The 26,607-nt window shown below is 32.9% G+C and overlaps 5 protein-coding genes across 6 annotated transcripts; 1 reads left to right on the top strand and 4 right to left on the bottom strand.

Moving 5' to 3' along the window:
* Positions 1-3,206: 3,206 nt before the first annotated feature.
* LOC11412548 (uncharacterized) lies at positions 3,207-7,310 on the top strand. Of its 2 annotated transcripts, XM_003588937.4 has the most exons (8): positions 3,207-3,580; positions 3,739-3,976; positions 4,056-4,155; positions 4,270-4,390; positions 5,259-5,380; positions 5,507-5,628; positions 5,702-5,861; positions 6,871-7,310. In XM_003588937.4, exons 2-8 carry the CDS (start codon positions 3,787-3,789, stop codon positions 6,896-6,898), a joined length of 843 nt encoding a protein of 280 aa, XP_003588985.1. In that variant the 5' UTR covers positions 3,207-3,580; positions 3,739-3,786; the 3' UTR covers positions 6,899-7,310. The 2 variants fall into 2 exon arrangements, with proteins under 2 accessions (XP_003588985.1, XP_024634681.1); XM_024778913.2 differs by having other exon boundaries at positions 3,207-3,976.
* Positions 7,311-10,219: 2,909 nt separating this feature from the next.
* On the bottom strand, positions 10,220-11,812 carry LOC11416346 (delta(8)-fatty-acid desaturase 1). The gene has a single exon (XM_003588936.4). The coding sequence runs from the start codon at positions 11,757-11,759 to the stop codon at positions 10,398-10,400; it is 1,362 nt and encodes a 453-aa protein (XP_003588984.1). The 5' UTR covers positions 11,760-11,812; the 3' UTR covers positions 10,220-10,397.
* Positions 11,813-15,640: 3,828 nt separating this feature from the next.
* Positions 15,641-19,275, bottom strand: LOC11422442 (uncharacterized). Its single transcript, XM_039832422.1, has 4 exons — positions 19,148-19,275; positions 18,150-18,275; positions 16,751-16,848; positions 15,641-16,641 (listed from the first exon to the last, which is right to left on the bottom strand). The coding sequence occupies exons 1-4, from the start codon at positions 19,167-19,169 to the stop codon at positions 16,396-16,398; spliced, it is 492 nt and encodes a 163-aa protein (XP_039688356.1). The 5' UTR covers positions 19,170-19,275; the 3' UTR covers positions 15,641-16,395.
* On the bottom strand, positions 19,197-21,551 carry LOC112419175 (acyl-lipid (9-3)-desaturase). Its single transcript, XM_039832421.1, has one exon. It carries the CDS (start codon positions 20,774-20,776, stop codon positions 19,691-19,693), a length of 1,086 nt encoding a protein of 361 aa, XP_039688355.1. The 5' UTR covers positions 20,777-21,551; the 3' UTR covers positions 19,197-19,690.
* A 204-nt stretch (positions 21,552-21,755) lies between these two features.
* On the bottom strand, positions 21,756-26,582 carry LOC11417861 (uncharacterized). Its single transcript, XM_003588934.4, has 7 exons — positions 26,325-26,582; positions 25,960-26,042; positions 24,722-24,843; positions 23,758-23,922; positions 23,316-23,409; positions 22,752-23,218; positions 21,756-22,242 (listed from the first exon to the last, which is right to left on the bottom strand). Exons 1-6 carry the CDS (start codon positions 26,451-26,453, stop codon positions 22,972-22,974), a joined length of 840 nt encoding a protein of 279 aa, XP_003588982.1. The 5' UTR covers positions 26,454-26,582; the 3' UTR covers positions 21,756-22,242; positions 22,752-22,971.
* Positions 26,583-26,607: the final 25 nt, after the last annotated feature.

Here is a 26,607-nt window from a genome sequence, read left to right as displayed (position 1 = left end):
CTCTAAGTTTTCATTAGAAAAGCTGTCTCTCTTCTCCATAGTGAACACCATTCACTCTGACAAGTGACAATACTGTCTCACATAACATACAAATTCTATATGTTGTCATAATTCTTCAAATTAACTAAATAAATGCAGGAAAAAGTTTTATTTTCCATTTGGTTCAATTAAATAACATATATCACAACTACATCCCTAAAAAAAAAAAATCTACCACAACTACATGCCGTGATCAATTTGTCTATAAAAACATCTAATATACTAACTTTTGCCTATAATAAAACATGCCATGCTTGATCCGTATTGTTTAACAAAATCCACCTTAACCAATATTTGTTCTCAAAAATTTTCCCAACTACAAGTTGTCACACGAGATAAAGCTTGAGCTCTAAATATGATACTCAAAACAAGGTTTAGAGTCGTCCCAATCAAAGTGGAGGACAGACTCCTATAGTAAAAATGACTCTAATAAAATAAAAATGTAATTTTTGTAAAAGAGTAATCTTCTATTTAAATTGTAATAATATCCATAAATATAAAAAATAGTCATCGTTGCAACTAATACAAAAAAGATCTATAATCTAATAATAACATAAAATACAAACAACTTCTAGCTAAGATCTTTTTCATCTTTCTCACACTTTTTGGTTTGAACTTATTCATTTACATTTTTTTAACGTAACAAATAATTGAGCGCTCTTTTCATACTTCCACTATGTCTCTTAGGCCCCCTAAAAAATTCGAAAGATAACTCTCGGAGGACATTTTTTATTTTATTTTAATACATCTAATAGATAACTTTGGGAGGGCATTTTTCAGTCAAGAGATATTGAGGGGGCCTAAAAAGAAATCATCCAAATAATTGGCTGAGCATCATATTCGATCTACACATATAATAAAAAAATTTAGGCCAAAATATTTTGTAGTCCCAATTCCGTAGAGCTGTTTGCACACTCTCAAGGACACATTTGACAAGGTTAATGAACTCTCGTAGTTAATAAAGTCAAGTGGTTAATGAGCTCTACCAAATAATGAATCATTAAGAAGAATCAGAGTTTTAAGTTTTTGGTAGAAATTTTTTCGATCAGACTTTAATTACTTCATGATAAATCTCTATATTACGGTTTTAATTTCTCTAAGAACTGGAAGGTTAACTCAAGATTTTGATGGGATCTTAGTATATTACACATATCACACAAATATGGCACCCGAAACATGATAGCTCCGGTGTGTAAATACGACACCAAAAAGTTGGGGTTAACATGATTTTTGATATGCGACAACAACCATATAATAACATGGCGACAAGCAATGAGACTAGAAAAGGGATAAAATGAATTGCTCAGATGAAGAGCATGTGAGACATCTTGGAAGCTCATCTGCTACACTTGGAGACTTGTATAACCAAGTAAGAAGCCATAACTAAAACCCTCGTGTCCCACCTAAGCAATTGATCCATTGTTTGAGAACTGAGATCCTGAGTAGTTTATAAACAACATTCATACTTTTCAATTTAATGAAACATCTTTTACAAAGAACAAAATGTAAGATATGATACAAGACCCAAAATAGACAATAACATTATAAACGTAGTGCAGTGAACTTAAGATTAGAACATGAACACTAGAAGGAGGGACATAAGCCATGTGGACGCTACTATTTCGATAAAGGAAAAAATCGTAATGACACCCACAAGTCTCATTGATTCGTTGAGATTCAAACGTCATAGTTACATAATTACGATAAGTAAAAAGACGCTCTTACACGTGAATTTATACGTTCAAGAAGGCTAGGGCTTTTGAATCTCATCTAAGAAATATGGTCAACCTAATCAATTAAGCTAGAGATAGACAATTGCTAGGTTATAGTTTAGGGATTAACGGACTATTAAAACCTCCAACGGTTTCGAATTCACTTAGGCTTTGTTTGTGAGTTTGGAGGGGAAGGCTTGGGAAAAAAGGAATGAGTAGGTGGAAGAAACAAAGGAAAATGGGATGGAGGGTCTTGGGGATTAACTTTTCTTCATAATACAAAACCTACTCATTTGGGGGAACTAAAAAATTGCATTGAAGCAGAGTTTTTGGGGGTTTTGGAGGGTTTATATGAATGCTTCAAATTTTATCAATGTTGATATAATATTTTAAAATTAAAAATATAGTAATCATATGTATTAATTTATCATTCTCTAAAAAAACTACTATTTTCATTTTTTTGAAAGATTTCTCCATTTTCCCTCGTAATTTCCACCTCTCAAAGCCTTCCATTCTATTCCCCTCCAAACTCCCAAACAAAGCCTTAAGAGATTAGTGGAATACTTTAGGAGAGGATTCTAGGTCAAGAGATTGAATAGAACCATTTTGTTAATCTATCGTTAAATTAGGTGGATACTGATGGAAAAGGGGTGCAAATTATCATATAATAACAACACAGAATTCAAAGGTCTTAACCATTTTTCTCATTAATTTCTAAACCAAATTTTAATCGTCTTTTCAAAGGTGTACATTGTTAAACCAAACCAATTGCCTTGTGCACCCCCCCCCCCTGAAACACCCCTAATTTATCGGTCTCTTATTATTTTGATGAAAAATGATATTTAGTACGGAAGTTTTGTATAAGAAAATTCACGGACGTGTGTAAAAGGACCATTTCAACGCGCTGCACTTTCTCTGTCTAGAGGAAACAAGATTAAATTAAATAAAAAATAAAATCTCTTAATAGAAATGAAACCACAGTTCACCAAAAAAAAAAAAAAATCTTGCATAATACTAACAACATCAAATTGGCCTTTGTTGAAGCCTCTAAATCCTAAGCTGCCTTTGTTTTTACCTCTTCCAAATATGTCCTAGCTCATCCAATAACACATATATGTATTAATGTCCGCCTTTTTTAGCTTGAATGCAGATATGTTAATGACCATGTTTATCTCTAGAGTTTTAACTAAATACTAAACTTTCTATTACAAACATTGATTAAACTTCTTTTAAAAGTGAATGTTTAAACTTATTATTTTGATTTAGTGAAAAATAACTTATTGTTTTTAATATACCCTCGGAACCTTACATATTATTTAAAATAAGAAGTATATAATAATTTATTTTTAATTAAATTAAATTCGATAAATAATTTTCCCGTGCGGGGTACGGGTATAAACACTAGTATATGTAATTACAAGCCTTCAGAGTAACAATATTTTAATTTGAATCAACAATTACAAGACCCGTATAAACACAAGGTCTACCAACCACAACACCATGAAAAAACACACAAACTAATGTGCCTATTCTCCTGCCAGCAAGCAACAAATTCCAGTTGTGACAAAAGTAAATACACGCATGACAGAAGGAAAACCGCCCGCCCAGGACTACAACACAAAACCAACAACAACAGCACGTCAGTCAAACCAATGAATTAGCATTTCTGCTAACAGTGGATTTATCATCAATAATTACATCTCCCATATCAAACTGAAAAGAAGGAAAAGATGAGGGTGTAGAGGAAGAAGGGGATTTCCAATTGATTCTAAATGGCTGCGGAAGGAAGATAAACTGAAGCGCGATGACCGATTCTAAAAATATTTAATGTACGAGGTTGTCGTTTTCCGGATATATAATTATCTTCTGTGTGTATACTACCAAACCGTTATTAATAAACAGAAACCGATACCCTTCAAAAAAACAGAAACTGATACAATACACTTACTTAGGCCACTTACTTAACAGTTTGTTCTTTTGGTTTAAGGTAACACCTAAAACAACAATTGAGTGAGGAAAAAAGCAAGAGAAAGTGATGATGATGATACAGAATTGGATGGTGGCACATGCAACCAAACAACAACAGCAATTGAGAAGATTGAAGATAACAACTCATCGTGTTATTGTAGCTACATTTCTATTCTCTATCTCCTTCTTTCTCTTCTCTCCCAAAATTCCACGCTCTCCCACTCACCACCAATTCGCTGACTTGCGCAATCTTCTTGGTAAAACAAATTTCACTTTCTATTTAATTCTATGATAAAGATTTCATTTTTCTGATTTTGGTTTCTGGGTTTTGCACAGGTGTCCCAAACACATTGAATGTGATCACAAATTTTCCATTTTTAGTTGTGGGTGTTCTTGGTTTAGTTCTTACTCTTGAAGGAGGATTTTTTACCATAAGGTTACTACTTAATTACTTCTAATCATTCTCTTATCACTGTTCTAATACAATTCACTGTGATTCATATGATTAGGTTTCTAATATGAGGTGTTTTTTGTAATTGATTATTGTTAGTTCTCAAGCTGAGACTTGGGCTTGGATACTATTTTATGCTGGAATTATAGGGGTGGCTTTTGGCTCTGTTTATTACCATTTGAAGCCTGATAACAATAGAGTCTTGTGGGACACTTTGCCGGTTGGTTAGCATTCCCATTACATATCTCTCTCTATATGAATATATTTATATGTTATTAGTATTTTTGTGATTCTTGTATTGTTTTCCTTTTCTATGATTGTTTTGGCTAAAGAACTTAATTAAGCACTTATTTAATATGCACTTATCAAGTTATCATATAAGAGTTTATGTGCAAGCTATTTCAATAATGTAAGGCCTAGTTTGGATAAGCAACTTAATTAAGCGTTTATCATATAAGTGCTTAAGTATAAGTTATTTCTATAACAAAAGATAAACCAAAGTCAAGCTGTTTTCAAAAGCTATCTGGCAGAGCTTACGAAAATAAGCTGAAAATAGCTTATGGACATGTCATAAGCTGTTTTATAAGCTCTCTCAAAACCCTCACAAATACGTAGATAAGCTCAAATAAGTCAATCCGAGAAGACACTACGCATGTATAAACTATTTCTATATTTGAAAAGGGGATGCGGTAAAACTTCACATAAGCTCTCTATAATTCTATTAAGTTATGATGTGAGCAGTGAGTTTATGGAAATAAGCTGAACACAACTTATAAACTTGTCATAAGCTCTTTTTAAAATTAATTTAAAATTAATCTCTTCAAAAATTATTCCAAACTCACACAAGTGTTATTGATGTCATTAGATAAAGCCAAATAAGCTCTTTAAAAGTTAAAACATTCCCTAGTTGCTCCATTTGTTTAGTTTATGACAGAAGTGAGCACTTATAAAGAGAAAATGTTAACGTGGAACGCGTTTTATCTGCTAAAAACACTTCTTTTGATAGCTGAAAATCTTGACTGGTACCTCTAGTACTTAGTTCATTTTTTCCCCTTTATCAAGAAGCTCATTGGTTGCCCTAATGGCAGATGATGGTGGCATATTCCTCACTTTTCTCTAGTTTGGTTATTGAGAGAATTGGCCAGCGGATCGGGTTGTGTTGTATGTGTGCCCTCCTTTTCGCAGCCTTTACTTGTGTACTTTATGAACGGTTAGTTCTCGTCTTCCTCTAATAATAGTCTCAAGCTTATTCTCTCTTTTAAATGTTTTATACTTTGAGGCGCTGAACTTTCCACTAAGTTTTATGCTCAAATTATGATCTGCTAGTTGGTTGCAGAATTTATGATGATATTCGGCTCTGCTTGATGTTCCAGTTCATTCTTCCTTTAGCTATTGCAGCAGCTGCATTTGTATATCCCTCCAACTATACTCACGCAAGATATTGGTTTTCATCAATAGGTATTATGCCTCAGACTTTTGTAACATTTATTCATAAATTTCAAATATTTGAAGCCTGACCTTTTTAGCACAGGGGTTTATCTGCTAGCAAAATTCGAAGCTGTTTCTGACAAGAAACTCTACCGTGCAAATAACTACGTTATCAGCGGGCACTCTTTGGAACATTTGTGCTTAGCGCTTATCCCGTTTTTACTTAGTGTGATGCTCATCTACAGGGAGCGTAAGTTAAAAAGGTATTTGATGATGAACCTATTCGATGGACTTTTTGGTTCCTTGTGAAATTTGGTTTCATAAATTGTCCTGGTTATTCTGCTTCTACATGTTTTTTTGAGTGAATCCTGAAGTTGGTTTTCCAAATTCAAACATCCACAACATTAGTTTTTCAAAAATTTGAAATGTCACCCCGTTAGTTTTTACAAAAGCTGTTGCCTAATTATAGTTTGTTTGTTTAGGCTTTTGAGACCACCAGGAGTCAATTTTGTACACTAGTAGCTCCCTCTCACATGCTGTGCTGAAAATCGATATTGACCTCACCATTTTGGAGATTTATCTTTCACCAAAATTGACCTCACCTAATTATAGTCGGTTTTCCAAATTCAAACATCCACAACATCAGTCCTTCAAGAATTTGAAATGTCACCCCATTAGTTTTTTTTCTTTCTTCAAAAGTAGTTGCCAAATTATAGTTTGTCTAGGCTTTTGAGACCATCAGGAATTGATTTTGATCAAAGCTCCATCTCACATGCTGTGGTCAAAATCGATTTTTTACCTCTCAGTGAATTGGTTTTGGAATTGGCTATTAGCATGTGTTTGTTTTGGTGATAGACAAAAAATGAACATGCATTTCTTTGTTAGCTACAATTTGTAGCTTGTGCATTTCCCCTGATTGACTTATTTTAGTTTATATACTGATATAAGCATTTGTGAGACTGTTTGTGAGAGCTAATGAAAACAACTTATATAATCTGTTTGTGATAAGCTGTTTTAAGCTTATTTTCATAAGCCCTCCAGGATATCTTACGAAAACAATATATAGCTTATATGAAAACAACTTGACTTTATTTTATCTTTTGTTATAAAAATAACTTATATATAAACACTTAGATGATAAGTGCTTATGCTATACGCACTTAATTGTGGAGAACAACGTTGAAAGTTTACTATTGTATTTTTCCTTTTTGTAATTAATGTTTGCTTGGAAGAGCTTTGGACTCTCATCTCTTGTTGTTGGCTTGGTGACAGATTAGGAGATGTTAAAGATCAGCTTTGAAAAGAAGAATTGAGATTGCCAAAGGTATTGATGTTATGTACAATTTCTCTTGGTTACTTACTAGAGATGTTGTATTAAAATTACCCGTGAATGAAAACAACACACAATGATTTTGTGAGTTATTTTGGATGTATCCACAAAGGTGATAGAGTTCTGTTCCATAACTTGTCGAGCTGACAAATTTAGCTGTATATGATTATAGGCAAATTTCCTATCATTTTTGCATTGATGACTAGTTTTATTTGGATCAGATCGATAAGTATGTTGAGGATATTAGGTAACAGACTAGGATTCTTAATTTAGTTGTTTTCCTATGTACTTGACCATTGCTCATGTGAAACTTGGAACTAAAATGTCCAGAAACAGAATATAAGTTCTTCAACACAAGTCATTGTTGAACCTTTGTATCGTATCTACTATTTAGTTTATTATTCTTTCTCCATACTTAAGAAAATCATTGAGTGTACTAATTTTTATGATAAAATGAGATTCATGTACTAAAATACTTTTACTAATAGCAATTAGCAGAGTGTATAAGTGAGTTGAGATACTCTCTCAAAAAAAAAAAAAAAGTGAGTTGAGATGCAAGAAGTAGTGGTATAACAAATACTAATATTGAGATAAATAAGTATTCCAAACATACACTTAATATAAGAGTATTTGTTTGTTGTGAGATGAATAGGAAGTGGACCTTTCATGGTTAAGATATGATATATTTGAAAATTGTATCCGTCTTTCTTTTAATAAACATTCATAAATTGTGAAAGGATTTCTCTCTTATCTAGTATGTAATTTGACCTTCCATCTCAAATCAACAACCGAAATCGCCTAGAGCGTATAATTGCGGAATTTTGCTCTTCACCCAACACATTTTGCTCGCGCCCTGCAGCCTTTCAAAAGCATGCTCTTTTGATGCATCAACATGATAGAAATACCTTGCGAGAATAAATATTATTAAGTAACCATAGCCCCAAGCAGGGAAAGTTATTGGATACATCTAATTCATAATTTGATATGATTTAGGCGGAGTTTTCATGTTTTACTATTATTTTAATGTACCTAGTGTTGTGTTTTCTATTGATTATGTCTAATAAATATTATTTTCATGAGTGCCGTTGAAGCTATTCCAATAATAATTGAATAGAGTTAGTCCAAATCAAAAGGTGATATTTTCATAGGAGTATCTTTCTAATATCGCATAGCTGCACTTCAAATTATAAAAATATATATTTTTTGTCGCCAAGACTAAATCTGGGATGGGTGATTTAGTCGTTGAAAGAGTGTTTTATACTTGATTTGGTAAATAATTGAGTATGTGTATTTGTTTCAAGATTGCCTGCCTCATGTATTGAGGATAATTTGGACCTTAAACTTCTTTTTCATGTTTATAATACAACTTCTTTCACTAACAAAATGGAAAATGGGGACTAGTGGTGGATCTTGAGTTTTTTTTTAGGGGGTGCCAAATATTTAAAGAATATATATTAAACAGTTTTAAAAAATGTACAATATTGTTAACTGGTGTGGTGGCAAAATTGCTTGTTTGATACCTGGGGGATGCTAGTTTGATACCCACCAGGACCTTGTTTTTTGAATAAAAAAAGAAAAATTCGCTAAGAATTATGAAAAGGGAGGGTACCAGGGATCGAACACACAAACCTTTCACACATTGAATGACCGCGTAACAACTGCAACAACACACATTTGTTGAAATATGCAGCATAATATGAAATTTATATAAAACCTGGGGGGTGCAGTGGCACCTGGGGTCTCCAAAGAGATCCGCCCTTGGTGGGGACCCCTCCCATCTCACCTTGGTCACATGTGCCATGAAGAGCATGAGATATTTATGACAAGTTAGAAAAAGGGTGTGTCATTATCACAAACTTGCACCCTAGAAGTAGATGATGTTGAGATTTCTATCTAAATTTGCCGAATTCGGATTGTTTAGGTAGGCAGTTCTACTTATTCATGCAAAGTGATTGTTAATCGAGATAACACAATTTAAGATTTTAATGAAGATTTGGTTTGTTTATATTTTTAAACTAAAATACAGTTTCTTTCAAAATAAAATAAAAAAACTAAGACAGTTAGAAATATAGATTGTTCGGTCTCGATTTAACAACAACCACTGATGAGCAGACTGCATGAATGTGTGGGATTGCCGAACATAGCAATCCGAATTCAAAGTTGTCTTGACACAACCAGAATACATGGGCTGCCCTCAAAAGAGCACATATCCTTGTCTAAATGCAATTATTAAACTGACACAATGTAAAAAGCATATCAATCAGTGTCCAATTACCTAACCTGTAACAAGAAGTTACAACCTCTAGTTGCTCTATAAAAACATGGATACCAATAAAACACTTGTATTGTATGTGTCCACATCAGCACAAGGATATGAAGATTGTGGTGTGGCTAAAGAACATGAACCAAGAAAATAACTTACTGCATGACAAATTGGTACAGAAGCAGTTTTGGAAGTAACCATTGCTAGATCTGACAGAGGTACATTACTGGCTACATATTTTATGGTTATTTTGTTTTCTACAGCCCATAACAAGCACTTGGATTGGGACCATAATAATGCAAAACCAACACAAACCAACAAAAACCTCCCATCAGCAATATGTAAGTTAAGAAGTGAAGCTTCTTTCAGTTTAAACTTAAATTGACAATTGCATAAGTCTGCTAAAAAGAATCAATAAACCATGCAAGTTAAGAGAGTGCACCTTCCTAACAAGAAAACTAAAAATTAGTAAACATGTGTACAGTACAAGTGCTTATGCCAATTGATAAGTTCAAATAAGTCAATCCAAATAGAACTGAACACATATAGTCTACGAAGGGTGCTGTCGATAGCATAACAGATACAGATCACCAAAAGGTGAAGCATTAAAAAATCAGTAAGTGTAAATGTAAACTGTTTCCACCCTTTGAAGTGTAACCAACCCCATTTTACTTTTTAGTTCACGAGACAACTTAAACGGTAGAAAAGATGTGAAATTTCTTTAGTAGATTTCAATAGAAAAAAAAAAAAAAATCTTAGTTTCCCACATCATATAAGTTCCAATTATACAAGCGTTGTCTGTTTTCTGTCTAGAAACAGGATATCTAAGCATTCATTCATCTAAGAAACTTAACAATCAGCAGCCATTTGCTTATACCAATTACTAAAATTTGATTCCAATTTAACATACAGTACTTATTCTTTGCTCCAAAAGACAATGAATTTTCAGGCATAACACAAATTGTTATGTTGTAGAAATATCCATGGCCACATAAGGAACTCAAAACAGAGAAAAATTAAAATGAAGATAAGCAAAAACAAAATACCAAAATCTATAAAACCTCAGATAAAACAAGTATCAATAGTTCTTTTCTTATCAGTATCAACAGCATGCAAACAGCTAAGACAATTAGCAATCGAATCTAAGCATCTAAGCAATTTGCAAAACAGTTATTATTCTTACGAAGCTTCACTCAATTGGAACATTCATCCATGAGTATTAACAGCTTCCCAAACTAAATTTCTAGGAACTGGTTTAGTAAGATCCCTCGCCTGCAAAGCCGCATTCCTCAAAGTCTGAATAGTAAGCACATTAGCCTTCCAGAAAGACACACAATTGTAAGGAAGATTATGTTTCTTGCACAGATCCTTAACCAAAGGTGAAATCTTCCTCAAATTACATCGTGGAAGACGCGGAAACAAATGATGCTCAATCTGAAACTGCAAACCACCATGAAACCAATCCATCCAAGAAGAACACTTCACATCAAGAGTTCCATGAGCTTGCTTCTCAAACCAATCATGAGCCGTCGGTGGACCAACATAAACACTAGCCGAAAAATGATTCAAAGTAAACTGAACATGTTGAATCCCAGTCACACAAAAACTAGCAAGCACAAATAAAACCCTCTCACCCCAATTAGGTAAACAAGAAACCAACAAAGGGTACCAAATCCAAAACAGAGCCAACCCTAAAAGTTCCATCTTTCTATTAGGCACTTTTCTATTAGAAAACAACAAAAAGAAAGATTGAGCAAACAAATTAAGCCTAGCAAAACACATAACAGGATAATAACTCCAATGCTGGTAACTAACCAAGAACCTAGCAAAAGAATCAAAATTCATCTTTCTTCCATAAAAACAAGAAGTTAGTGAAGTGAAGAACTTGGAGGAAACAACAAAAAAAGGTAAATGTTGAAGATCAGGATCAAAATCAAGACTATTACAAGCAAGATGGTGTGCATTATGATTCCATTTCCACCATTCAATGCTTATACCAGCAAGAACATTACCAGAAAGAATCTGCATAAACTGATTCCATTTCCGGTTAACCATAACCTGATAATGACCAGAATCATGACCAATCCAACCACTTTGAATCCAAAGAAGACCCATTAATCCTCCAGAAAGCACGTGCACAACCGCGCTATCACAAAACAAAACACCATAAACACTGACAAAGAACATAACAGAAATAATGGACAGTAAAAGTAAAACACCGTGTCCTTTCTCTTCGAACAAACCCAGTTTGGTTAGTTCGGAGAAAAGGGCACGATAGTCACGTGAGACGTCAGAGACGACGTAGTCACGTAGGTAACTGCCAGTGGCAAAGTTTTGGAGGTGTTTGTAAGCGGATGGAGGGTGGAAAGCGAGGAATGCATCGGTGACATCTTGGCCGGCGAGGTTGAGGAGAGGAAGCTCGCCGCCGGGATGGTGGTTGGCCCATTTTGAAACGTCGTAGATCTTGCCGTCAATGGAGATCCATGCATCGCCGCGAGTGTTGTGTTTTTGAAGTTCTTGCAATGAAATGTAGGTTGGTTTTAGCAACGGTTCAGTTTGTGTTACCATTGTGTAAGGTATAGAGGTTTAGAGTGTGAGAATGTGTGTGATGCTTTGAGTTGTTTTTGTAGGGAGGGAAGTAAGTAGGAAGTAATGATTTTGTGACACATTAGGTGGGGACAGGTCAATCAGGTAAACTAGGCCCTACTATTTTTTTTCATTCATATAAAAAAAATAATACTATCGGTATCTAATAACTATTCTTTTCTATCTTTTAGTATAGATAACTCGATTGATGAGCTAAAAGATTATTTGTTCACTTCCTATTTTTCAGTCATATCTCTTTGAATTATGGTAAATAGTATATTGTGATTGACTGTTCTTTATTCTTGAAGAATTCTTGATGTTATTTTTCTAGAGATATAGCATTGCTTTAATTAATATTAGTAATTATCTTAATTTTTGAGATCAAATCCGAAATCTTCACCTTCAAACTCTTTCAATATATCATATAGATTAAAGAAAGAAGAACATTTTTTTACTAAGCATGTGTTTGATTGTGCGATGAATTAAACATTCCAAGAACCCTTTTACTTTGAAAATGAGAAACTAATGATTGTGGTTTCAATAAATCATAGTGAATCAATCAATTGAATGTCTAATGATGGGATAATTATTTTTGACGATGCAAAATATATTTATGTAAAATTTGTTCATGTAATATTTTATTATTTTTGTTATGAATTTTATTTTACATTATGTTTGACAAAAAAAAAAACTTTATAAATATAACATCTTTTTCTGATATTCTAATGAATGTGGTGATAAGCAAATTAAAGAAGAAATCCCCTCTTATTATTATGTATAAAAAAATCCCTCTCATTATTTTTTTTTTGAAGTCCCCTCTCATTATTGTTACAAAAATAAAATAAAATCTATCTCATTATTGATTAACATTGAGTCAAAAACAATTATTTATTAACAATTATTGCTTTGTATTTTTGGTAATATACATAATTTCTATATTACTATTTAATAGTTGAAATAATATATTTTTATACAAAATAGAATTTAATTTTAAATTGAAAAGGTAAATATTATATAATTTTACATTTTAACATAATAATATTTATTCCATAAAAAATATAAAAGAATTAGTTTAACTTATTTTATTGTCTTGATTGGTGTTTAAGAGAATATGCTTAGAATCCATAAAGAAAGAATACGTTTAGAAATTGTTTGGACTTAAGTCATTAATAGATTCAACTAAGGTTGAATTCATCGAATGATTCAAAGTTTAATCCTTGACCGAAACAATTATCAATCATTTTCTATTTATCTTTCAACTAAATTCTAAATTGTCAAAACTCATTCCTCAAAAAATTAGATGATTAAAACGAAAAGAATATATCTCCTTAACATTTTAATTTTTTATTCTTTAAATTTTATTTTATTTAGAATATTTGTATATATAAATCAATGTCTATCGTCTTTAGAATGAGTAATTTACTTTGAAGAATAAAATAAACAATATTAATAAATTATTAATTTTTTAATAACTGAAATATATAATTCTCTAAAATATACTATAAATTAATAAAAATCATGAATTGAGTCAATGTTTTGAAGAAAACAAAATATTCTTATTCTAGTAGTAAAAAATTACCTCGAGGATTGGGTTGTTTAGTTTGCTTCTATCTCAAAATTTATAGAAACATGACATCAATTAAATTAAGCCTAAACTAAGAATCATGTATTTTCTTTGATGTTATATATATTTAGATACTACTATAGCAGTAGTAGTATTTTTTCCTTAAAAAAATAAGTCAAGTGAGTGTTCACGTAGTGGGTGTAATTTGTGTTGATTGATTGATTCAATTTAAGTTGTTATAGGACAAGAATTCCACATGTGCTGTGGGATGCTTTGAAAGCGACACTTTTGGAGATGTGGGCATAATAAAAGATTCTTCCTTTTAAATCTGTGACTAACTGTGGTGTATTGTTGTTCTTTGATGTCATAATCTAGTCTAGAGGGAAAAACTAATTTGTTTTTTATTTCAAGAAACTTAACTATCAAAACTCGCACACACAAAATACGATATTGATGGTTTGGACCCATTTTAAGATATTAAATGTTATTGTAATCTTTATTTTTATTTTTTTTTGAAGGAAAAATGTTATTGTAATCTTTTATCATCTGACTTAAATTTAAATAACTTTTTTAAATTAGAACTCAAAAAAGAAAAAACAAGGAAGTAATAACAACATGTGGTTTAAAGGTAAAGAGAGGGAAATATCCAAAATTATGCATAAATAGTTAAATGTACATCTGTCAATGGAGGAGCTTATTAGTTGTTAATAAAAGACCGTTGACTGAAAACAAATACTTATAAGTTATTTTCTTTTAGATAAATAATGTCAGAAGTTTCTATGAAGAAGATAAGGGTGGTTGAATGAATGAATGTTTGTAATATTTTTTTTAAGGAAAATTAGTAATATCTTTTTTGAAGAAAAATGAATGTTAGTAATATGTTTAGTTTTACGCCAACAATAACTAATTTTGAGCGAATTAATTATATAAAATTGATTTTGAATAAAAGTGAGTTGAATGTAGATTGATTTATCTTTAAATGTATTTATGTATTAATAAATTTAACGGTAAATTCAAGACTAAAATCAATGATAAATATCAAAAGTTACAAATTCTAAATTTAAATAGAATTAATTCTACAAACAATACTGATTTTTCTTTAAATCATTCAAAGATTGTGCATTACAAAGCAAACATTGGAAATTTGTAAACGTTTCTTGCACATATTGAGCAACATAAAACCAGAAGGGGCAAACAAGTGGTGCACATATTGAGGAAAAGAATAGTATTTTTAATGCAATAAAACAAATAAAATAATAGTCATGCTCAAAGTATGAGCCCAACAGAAAGTTGAATCTGTTGCAACCTAGTATCACGACAAAGTGTTGTAATATACTAATGTGCCATATGAAGATGCTTATGTCTATGCAAAATATCTTCAGCCTCAATGTTTGTTTGGATCTTGATATTTTCTTAGTATGCTTATCACTTTCTCCTTATCATTGTTAGGTTTAAATAAATCATTTAAGATTTATCCACAATTTTTAAAATAATTATTGAATATACTCGTTTATGATAAAGTGAGTTTTATTGAGGAAGTAAAATATAGAGTATCAACCGAAATTGCGTCTAACAAGATGAACTAGGATCTCACAACGTGATGAACCAATGTTAAAATTTTACATGAAAAAAGATTATATTGCATTTAGTGTCCAACACATTGAAATAGGACTGGCTCTATTAAACGCATAGTTTGACATACAATAACGAGTGTCCTATCGACATTTTTTTTAAAGATTAAGTATTTCAATGTATTAAATACATAAATTTTTATGAAAAACTTATTATTCAAGGTTATTAAAGAATGTTTTTAAAATACTCGTCAGTATTTTCTATAGATATATTGGTAAAAAATATAATTGTTGATTTATTTGTAACATAAAATGTCAAATAATATATATCACATATATATTTTGAACATGAAACTCAATGAGACAAAGAGAGCAACATCTAGGCTTAAGTATATTTCTATTCATCAATAGTTGGTCATTCAAATTTTAATTGTTTAAATCAAACTTTTGTTCCCCACATATGTGAAAGTTTATTCCTCTATTCTAAAATGAGTTACTCCATTTGGAGAATTAGAAAGAAGAAAAGAATGAATTTGAAGTGCATCAAATCTCCATCCACATTCACTTCTCTCATTATTTTCCATCTTCCTTGCTCTTTCTTACAATTTTAACTTCACTCAAAAAGATAAAAAACGATGTTTCCCTTTTTAGCTTCACATTTTGCCTTATCCTTAACTCATTTCATTCACAACTCAAAAACAAATCATCATATCCCTAATATTGACACATCACATTAAGCTTCAAAACAATATTGAACTCGAGATTATTTATTTTTTTAAACATGAATTTTCATTTTTTTTAAATAGAATGTGCAAAATGCTGTGGCTAGAAGTAAATCTTTAACAGCAGTACTACAGTAGGTAGTATGTCCTCTCAACTCTCTAACAACAAACAGAACAGTCAGCTTCCAATCTAAGGGGGAGCACAGTGACCCCTCTAAAAACTTGACTTAATAATGCAATAATATAGTACTGTGTGCCCCTCAAGTTTTTTAGTATCTAGGATCAAAATTTTGTGTGCCCCCCTCCTGCTTTTAGTAACATATTTATCATACTAAAGTAGGTCTCATAATATTTTCTGGTCAAGTTTTATCAATAATTCTGTTTCCAAGATCAATTGTTTTGGTAGTTGCTCACTTGTGATAACAACAATTCAATTCAATCAACTGTACTTCACATGTTCTATCTACCAGATGAGTGGTGCTCAAACTCATGATATCAAATTCCACAGTAAATGCAAGAGCATAAACTTTTAACAGAAACAATAAAAGTTTAATGTCAGATTGATAACCTGGCAATGATGACGCGGTAGTTCTTGTCAGACGTGCAATTGTTGAGGTTCAATAATGAGAAGCTAGGACAATATTGGTCGATTTTCTTTAACAGACAACGTACAATTATTGGCTGCGAGGAATAGGACGAGTATGTCCGTATTTGTAAGGATGGACTAAAATGAGGTGCCAGATCCACATATTCTGCAAGGACTAGAACCGTGAATGGAAAGGTTTATCTACTCTTCCAAATTGTGTCTGCTTAGATGTATTGTTTTCCTTGTCATTATTAACCTTGATAAATTGCACAACAAAACTTGTCAATTCATCTTGATGACAAGTATATTCAATGCCAGCCCCTTCTATGATGCGCAGTTCATGATTCGATATGGACTTAGCAAACTCTAAAGCATCTTCTGCGGGTATAGTTTTATCCATGGATTCTGAGCTGTCAACACCCTATTTCGGTATATATCAAGTGACTAGTAGCAATATCAGAAAAATATGAAGAACCGTTTAATTTCAAATTTTATGAGAGAGATGCATGATATTAAATGTAATCACGAACCTTGCCAGCAATTTCAGGGATTGATAAGCAGGCAAGATGGATTATAGTATTTAGACAGTCCATTAAACTTTCTTCAGTAACATTATACGTAATCTTCCCTACCATAAGAAAAGGTATCTGTCAATCAGACTGACTGAACTTGAAGTATATTGACAAGCAGCGATATCACTATTCAACACCGACAGAGATTATCAGAACCATGACATGGCATCAAATGAACAAAGAAGCAAGAAAAAGTTGACCAACATATGCTGATTTGTGTAATCCACAAATGATAGATGATTGACAAATATTTACATTTCATTGATCATCTAGTTTATTTTTGACATCTATAAATCGATCTTATTTAATCCTTTGTAAAAAAAATTCACCCAAGTGATGCGCCTTTCCTTTTGCTAGGTTAAACCGGCCAGATATATCGACAACACTACGAATATCCTTATATTTTGAGGCATACAACAGAACCATGTTACATCCTGCAGGAACCATTCTAGTGGCTGTGAATTACATGGAAATTGAGGATTGTGAGGGTCGGAGAGACTTGTATAAAGAAAACTCGATCACATTCACAGAGAACTTCAGTTCCATTTACCTGCAAACATGGCAGACTACATTTTTCACTAAAACTGTACAGCTATTAACTAAATGTTCAGTTGAATGAATGTGAACTTAGTCATTCTTTTCAAAATCTGTTGGAAAACTCACATAAACAGAGAACTTCGGTTCCATTCACCAGCAAACCTATGCCAGACTGCACTCTACAAACCTACAGAAAACTATACTCACCACTGAAACTGTATAACTATTTGTTATATATTCAGTTCAATCAATGTGAACTTGTCCTCTTTTTTATAATCAATATTCTCTAATAATTTCTCATACATTTTCACCAATAAACTCTACATATATCGTGGACAATTTTCCATCATATTAACCTATCATCAACATTACACCTAACTCTGACAAACATTACATTTATAACTTCTTCTTTATAACACTAAACACCCAATACTCGAGACATGTCAATACTACATTTACCAAGAATGCCATCACATGCTTTCTCCAATGAAATAAACAAAAAGTAAAAGATTAAAATCTTCTCTAAACTTCCATAGTTCTTCTCAGCGAAAAACACAATTTCAATAAATTACCTTGTAATAATTATACCGAGTCTATAAGACATACAGTCTTACCTATATACTAACCCATAAGATATTTTTGAGGATATTGAGAGACTTTATTAAAGGGAAGGTGGACAATTTTTTTGATATCAAACTGTTACATGAGGAGAGAAAACAATTTCAAACTGCCATTGAAATATCCCTTATAAGTTGCCTGTTCAGTCCATTACAAAATTCATTTTCAAATAATAAGCCTAAGTGCATAACAGTAATCTGACCTTTACTATGACAAAAAATTGAGGTAATGACATATTTCTCATCATGGAAATGTTGGACTATAGCACACAGGTCTTCAACTTCTCTGTAGTAAGTAATTACCACACTGAAACGAACCTTCACTTTCCCTGGAAGACAATATAATGAGTTATTAGCAAAAAAAATCAATAATTAAATATTACATTATTTTTGTTCAATTTTATAAAACAGGTATACCCTTAGATTACCTTACCTTCAAGTTTAAATTGTTTATGCATTCAATATTATAAAAGACTGGTCACTTTGTTCCGAATGAGGCTTCATCAGTTTCATTCCAAGTTTATTAAAAATAGAAGTTAACCATGAATGGAATGAATGTTATTTGCAATCTATGGTAATACACAATGTGTTTAGTTGTAGAAGTAGACTTGTATCGTTAAGGAGGTTAATCGACACAGAAACTGATTTGTGATAAGATTTGGCATCCAGGTTCTGTCAGGAATAAAACACGTAGAAAAGATGTGAATTTTCTTTAGTAGATTTCAAATTTTAGTTCAAGAGTTCACTTTCCGTTCATCAGACAACTTATACGGTAGAAGATGCGAAATTTATTTAGTAGATTTCAATAAAAAAATCTTGTTTCCATCATATAAGTTCTCCAATTATAAAAGTATTCTGTTTTCTGTCTAGAAACATGATATTTCAGCATTCATATAAAAAACTTAATAGTCTCACAGAAGCAACAATCAGCAGCATAAGGAGCCAGGAAATGGAAAGAAAAAAAATCATTTCAAAGAATTTTAATTTAAAATATAGTACATATTTTTTTGCTCCAAACGACGATGAAGGCATAACACAAATTGTTATGTAGTACAAATATCCATTGCCGCATAAGGAAATCGAACAGACAAAAACTAAACATTGCACTATATCCCACACTTCAACTATGAAGATGAACAAAAACAAAATACAAAAATCTATAAAACCTCAGATGAACCAGTATCAGTAGTTTCTTTCTTACCTATCTCTCGAAAGGAAATCATGCCAAACAATTTGCAGATCAGTTATTCTTTCCTCAAAGCCAATGATTACCAAATTGCCAATGACAGAAAAATATTAGGAAGCTGTTAGCGGCCAACTCTCGGGTGGGATTTAGTCCCACATCGGATAGATAGGAATCTTGAGAAGAGTTTATAAGAGGAGGCACTCCTCACCGTACAAGCCGGTTTTGTATGGATGAGTTACGCCTCGATATTCGTCTCATGGCATGAGAGTCTATCGGGTCCATGTCGTTGGGCTTCCTGCATCTCCATGCTTCAGGCCCATTGGGCCGGGGGGCTGAAGTGTGAGGGGGTGTGTTAGCGGCCAACTCTCGAGTGGGATTTAGTCCCACATCGGATAGATAGGAATCTTGAGAAGAGTTTATAAGAGGAGACAATCCTCCGGTTTTGTATGGATGAGTTACGCCTGCTTCCCAAACTAAATTTCTCGGAATCGGTTTAGTAAGATCCCGAGCTTGCAAAGCAGCATTCCTCAACGTCTGAATGATAAGTAGATTGGCCATTCAAGAAGGAGACTCGACATCAAGAGTCCCACTAGTTTGCTTCTCAAACCAATCATGCGATGTTGGTTGACCAATATAGACACTTGCAGAAAAATGATTGAAAGTGAACTGAACATGTTGAATACCAGTCACAGAAAAACTAGCAATTACAAACAAAACTCTCTCACCCCAATTAGGTAAACAAGAAACCAACAAAGGGTACCAAATCCAAAACACAAGCAAACCCAAAAGTTCTATCTTTCTATTGGGAACTTTCCTATTAGACAGTAGCAAGAAAAAAGATCGAGCAAACAAATTGAACCTAGCTAAACATATACCAGGACAATAACTCCAATGTTGGTAACTAACCAAGAACCTAGCAAAAGAATCAAAGTTCATCTTCCTATCATGAAAACAAGAAGTGAGTGAAGTAAAGAACTTTGAAGAGACAACAAAAAAGGGTAAATGTTGAAGGTCAGGGTCAAAATCAAGACTATTACAAGCAAGGTGGTGTGCATTGTGGTTCCATTTCCACCACTCCATGCTTATACTAGAAAGAAAATTTCCAGAAAGGATCTGAACAAACCAGTTCCAATTACAGTTCGCCATAATCTGATAGTGACAAGAATCATGACTAATCCAACCACTTTGAATCCACAAGAAACCCATTAACCCACCACAACACACGCACACACACGAACTATCAGAAAACAAAACACCACAAACACTGACACAAAGCATAACAATGATTAACGAAATCATGAGTAAAACACCACATCCTTTATATTCGAAGAACCCCATCTCGGTCAGTTCGGAGAAGAGATTCTGGTAATCACGGGACACATCAGAGACGGCGCAGTCACAGAGGTAGCTTCCGGTGAAGAAGGTGTTGAGGCGGTTGTAGGCGGTGGGAGGGTGGAAAGCAAGGAATGCTTCAGTAACCTCTTGGCCGGCAAGGCTGATTAGAGGGAATTCGCCACCGGGATGGTGGTTGGCCCATTTAGAGACGTCGTATATCTTGCCGTCAATGGCGACACGTTTGTTGTGTTTTTGGAGTTCTTGCAGTGAAATGTAGGTTGGTTTTCCCAACAGTTCATTGCGCGCCATTGTACATAGAAAGAAGAGAAGATTAGTGTGTGGGTGTGTTTGCTGCTTTCAGCCTTTTTGTAGAGGTAAGTAGAGAAAATGTAGTGTGCATGGACAAATAGGCACGACGCACAACTCTCTCCGGAGGCCGAAGGAGTGCTCCTCTCGTCTTGAAGTCATAATCTAATCCCCAGGCCTTCACATTTTTGTGACTGATCCTTGAAGTCATTCTAATTAGAGGGAAAGACTAACTTATTTTTCTAATCTATATATATAGAACTCAAAAGAAATAAAACAAGTTGTCTGCGAAGAAGATAAGGGTGATTGGATGAATGAATGAATGAATATTAGTCACGTTGTGCACCATTGGAAATTTGAAATGTTTGTTGCACTGGAATTAGAAGTGGCAAACAAATGGGGCACAGATCGAGGGAAAGAACTGTATTTCTAAAGCAACAAATAAATAAAGTATTAGCCATGCTCAAGGTATGAGCCCAACAAAATATTGAATCTGTTGCACCCTAGTATCACGATTAGCTTTTATAATATGGTATATGAAGATCTTCAAAAAAAATAAAAAATATGCTATATGAAGATGATTATGTCTATGCAAAATATTTTTCATTTTACTTTGATAGAATATGCGAAATATCTCCAGCCTCAATGTTTGTTTGATCCTGATATTTTTTTAATGATTTCATACCTACTAGTATTAGTATACATGCATATCACTCCGTCTGCACAATTGTTAAATATCACTTAAGATTTTGAATTTAATTCATATAAATCGTCGGTGCAAAACAAATTTACACTGTCAATCAATCGCAACCATCAGATCATTATAAATGTTAGACTTTTATCGTAACGGCTTTTAAAGTATAAATGAATGGTTGTAAAGTGTTGAGTGTAAAACTTTTTACACTAAAAGTGCATGAACATTAAACTCATATCCTTATTAATAAAGTAATAGTAGAATATCTTGCAAGTAAAACTTAGATGGTAGCTGCAGGGAAGTTGAAATATATGGCGGTATGGGTTCGAGCCAAGAACTTCCCACTTCTCCACACTTAAGGTGTGTGAGTTTAGTCACTAAGTTACCTGACAAAAAAAAAAGTACAAAATAGTAGAGTAGTAAGATGGATTGAGATACAACAAATGAAGATATTTGTTAAAGGTATACTTAATGATTAATTGGTATTGGAAACTGGCAAATAATAAGACGAATATTTGAGTGAAGACTCATTTTAGTCGTTGAGAAAAATTGTGGAGACATAATTTGGTCACTGAACTTCCTTCCTAGATTGACACATGAAATTGTTGCTCTACAACATTTTAACCACAAAAACATTTGATATCAACAACTCTATGACTCCTCCATCCTTGTCAAGCTTCTCTACACATTGATCCACAACTTCTCCCTCTTGTTGAGCTCGAACTAGTTCCATTGACTGACCCACCAGCCATGACTGAAACTGACTTGATTGGTTCTACAATATGAAAGTAAAGAAGTTAGAGAAGAGATGAGATTAGGGATTGGAGGACTATTGAGGTATTTAACCATAAAAAATTGAACATTGAGGGACTAAATTGTCTTTATATATACTTTGAGGAGTATATTGATGTTTTTTCATAGCTTAGGGATATTAACAAACAACTAAACGGGTAAATTAACAGAGAGACTAAATAGTTGGATGGAGGAATAGTTTAAAGACCTTAAAACATGTTTAAATAGTTTAGAGACCGATTTGGAGAGAAAGTTGTGGCTTGTTAAGAGTTTCAGTTTTTTCCGAATGTTTCTTCGAGACATTTTCAGACACTAAATGTAAGCACCTCTTTCAATTAGAATTCAAACTTTGAATACCATATAGTGTGCAGGCCAACCCTCGTCAGACAATATAAATCGTTATATGTGAAAATTTATTCCTTGTTGAAAAAGTGAGTTACTCCATAGAATTAGAAAGAATAAACAGTAAGAGTTTAACATCAGATTGATAACCTGGCAATAATGACGCAGTAGTTCTTGTTAGATCTGCAACTGTTCAGGTCCAATAATGAGAAACTTGGCCAATATTGGTTGATTTTCTTGAACTCTGACAGCCAATAATTATTGGCTTGGTGGGCACTTGAGAAGTGAGAAAACAAGACGAGTCTCTCCATTTTTATTTGTAAGTAGGATATATTAAAATGAGGTACCGCGTCAGCATATTCTACAAGGACTAGAATCGAGAATGGATAAGTTTATCTACTCTTCCAAATCGTGTCTGCTTAGATGTATTGTTTTCCTTATCATTATGAAACTTGATAAAACCCAAAACTAAGCTGGTCAATTCATCTTGATGATAAGTATATTCATGATCAGCCCCTTCTATGATGTGCAGTTCATGATTCAATATGAACTTAGCAAACTCTAAAGCATCTTCTGCCGGTACAGTTTCATCCATGGATCCATGAACTGTCAACACTCTGTTTCAATATTGATCAAGTGATGAAGAGGCATTTTATTTCAAATTTTACGATAGAAAGAGAGATGTATGTTATTAGATGTAATCACAACCCTTACCTGCAATTTTCAGGGATTGATAAGCAGGCCAGATGGGTTATAGTGTTTAAACGGTCCATTAAACTTTCTTCAGTAACTCGAAACACAATCTTCCCTACAACAAGAAAGGGTATATGTCAATCAGAATGGTTGAAATTTAAAGTACATTGACAATAAACGAAGGCTGTAGACAATGTCTTTAGTAGCTTAAGCAATCAGTAGTATGAACAAGCAACATATTGATGAGAGGTCACCATTCAATGCCAAATATTGAGATTATCAGAACCGTGCCAGCAGTCAATTCACCTTTTTTCATTTTTAACATAAAGTCAAAATGTTCATGGCAGAAAATGAACACAGAACCAAGAAAAATTTGACCAAGACATGCTGATTTGTGTAATCCCTAAATGATAGATGAACAGATGATAGACAGATAGACAAATAATTACATTTCATAGCTCACCTCTTTTATTTTTAACATCTATAAATCCATCTTGCTTGATCCTTTGTACAAAATTTTCGCCCAAGCGACTCTCCATTCCTCTGGCTAGGTTAAATCGGCCAGATATATTGACAACCGTATCAATATCCTTATATTTTGAGGCATATAGCAGAACCACATTACCCCCTGCAGAAACGATCACAGTGAGCGTGAATTACACAAAAATTGAGGATCATTGTATAGGGAAAACTTTAACACATTCACGGAGAATTTCAGCTCCATTTACTATTCTCCACTAAAACTGTACACAATTATTTATTATATATTCAGTTTAATCATGTGAACTTGGTCCTCTTTTTAATATCAATATTCTCTAATAATTTCTAAAACATTTTTAGCAATAACTTGTATGTGTCCCGACCATATCTACGACAGTTTTCCATCATATTTACCTATAGATCAACGCCATACCAAACTCTGACAAACATTCCATTTTAACTTCTTCCTTATAACATCAACCATCCAATACTCGAGACATATCTACACTATGTTTACTAACACTGCCATCACATGGTTTCTCCAAAGAACTCAAAAAAAAAAAAAAAGTAAATATCTAAATTTTTCTCTCTACTGGTTCTATAACAGAGTTATCGATGACGGAAAGCCAGAAATCAGCCATAAAATGCGGTTGTCAAAAAATCCACTACCACAATCCGCCATGGCCAATATTTGACAACACTATTCTATAAGACATAAAGTCTTACCTTTATTACTAACCCATGAACTCAAAATAAAATATTTTTAGTGATTTCTATAGCCTTTATTTAAGAGAAGCTGGACAATTTATTTTACCAAAATCTATTACATTATCATGAGAGAAAACAATTTCAAACTACCACTTCAATATCCCTCATAAGTTGTCTGCTGAGTTCATTACTAAATTCAATTTCAAATAATAAGATTTAGTGCATAGCAGTAATCTAACCTTTACTATGACCAACAATTGCGGTAACTGCATATTTCTCCTCACGGAAGTGTTGGACTATAGCTCGCAGGTCTTCAACTTCTCTGTAGTAGTTACCATACTGGAATGAACCTTCACTTTCCCTAGAAGACAATATAATGATTTATCAGCAAAAAAATCAGTGATTCGATAATAAATTATTTTTGATCAATTTTAGAACAACAGCTATGCCCTTAGACTACCTTATCTCCAAGTTAGAATTGCTAATACATTCAATTTATAAAAGACTTGTCACTTTGTTTTGAATGTGCCTTCATAAGTTTCATTCCCAGTTTATTAAAAATAGAACAATGTCATGAATTGACCAATATTTTATTTGCAATCTATAGCTGTTTCTTTAAGGAGGTTTCTTTGACACATAAACTGATCTGCGATAAGATTTGGCATTCAGGTTCTGTTGGGAATAAAGCACATCGCCATGTTAAGAGGTTTCTCTGACAGATATATATTGAGGGATTGTACAGCTTTGCTCCATTGGAGTTTTTTTTTCTATTTTTTGTTGTTTAAGTTTCTAGAGATGTAAGAAAGTCATTTCTGAACGTTAATCTAATTTAAGCTTTTAGGGGAGTTAGTCTTTGACAGAACTTTGCTTTCTAAGAAGGATTCCCTAGTAACGTTTTCACGCAGGCAAAATGGGATTGAACAAACTAATTTATTATGTTCTTAGTCTTAGGGTATGTTTGGATGGAGGGGAGTGTTTTCAAATTTCAATGGGCTACAAGTCTAAACAAATTGAAAAATATAACATGATAGATGATCATAAAATATTTCAATTACACTAAATTTATTTTAAAAAACCATTTATAGCTTTTTTTTTGGTACAATCATTTATAGCTTATTAATTTAGAAAAGAAAAATAAATCATCCCCTCCAAAATCCTTCGACTTTCTTAGCCTTTTGTCCCATTTTCCTCTATTATGTTCTGTTTTATTCTAACCTGTCTACCAAACACTCTCTTATCCCCTATATTCATACTATCTTATCCTCCAAATTCATTGTAAGTTTCTGCTCAATGTTTTGTTGAATTCTTGTTCTACAAAAGCATAAATCAACATTTGCTAATATTAAATACTCATACAACATACTTATAAACATATTTTTTTTTTTTGCAATCTTAGATACTGATTATTGTTGAAGTTCATGCCACCACGAAAATCTAAATAAATTAATGCTCTTTTTTCCTCTGCAGAGGAGCTTACCCATTTCCGGCGAAGTCAAAGCGGAAGGCACTGATTCCATTTTTTTCCAGAGCAGCAGCAATGTTCACCATGGGAATCCTTTCCTATAGATCATTCAACCCTTTAGTTCAAATAAACCAGTTTCAACATGCATCATACTCAGGCACTGATAAATTACTACTATTCGAATAAACAGTTTAATTAAGCACTTATCATATAAGTGCTTATGTATAAGCTCTCACAAATAATCTGACAAGTGGTTATGCAAGTAAATAAGCAAAAGTAAGTTAATCCAAACAACCTAATTAGAGTGAATATTAATCTAAACATGGTTGATTTGTGAAGAGAATTAGGTTAACGAAAAATGAGAAGAGAATGATGCGAACCTTGGAAGATTGAAAACCATGGCAAACAATAACAAGTGCTGTGGAAAATGCATTGTGTAATATACCAACCAGATTTTCACCGTGGTGGTTTCTTACAGTGATTCTCCTCTGTGTAACAAAATCGGCCATAACAGTTGAAAATCAACCAACAAAATTTAGAGTTTGAGATTCAAAAATTTGCGACATTTTATTCACTCAGAATGAAAGCCTCTCAGCGCTATACTTTTTTCTTATTTTTGTTTTCCTCTTATCAATTTTTTTTATTTTTTATAATTCAATAGAA

This window comes from Medicago truncatula, chromosome 1 (assembly GCF_003473485.1).
Source record: "Medicago truncatula cultivar Jemalong A17 chromosome 1, MtrunA17r5.0-ANR, whole genome shotgun sequence".
Taxonomy (NCBI): Eukaryota; Viridiplantae; Streptophyta; class Magnoliopsida; order Fabales; family Fabaceae; genus Medicago; species Medicago truncatula.
The sequence above is the reverse complement of the archived record's forward strand: the minus strand, read 5'-3'. Positions and strand labels throughout refer to the sequence as shown.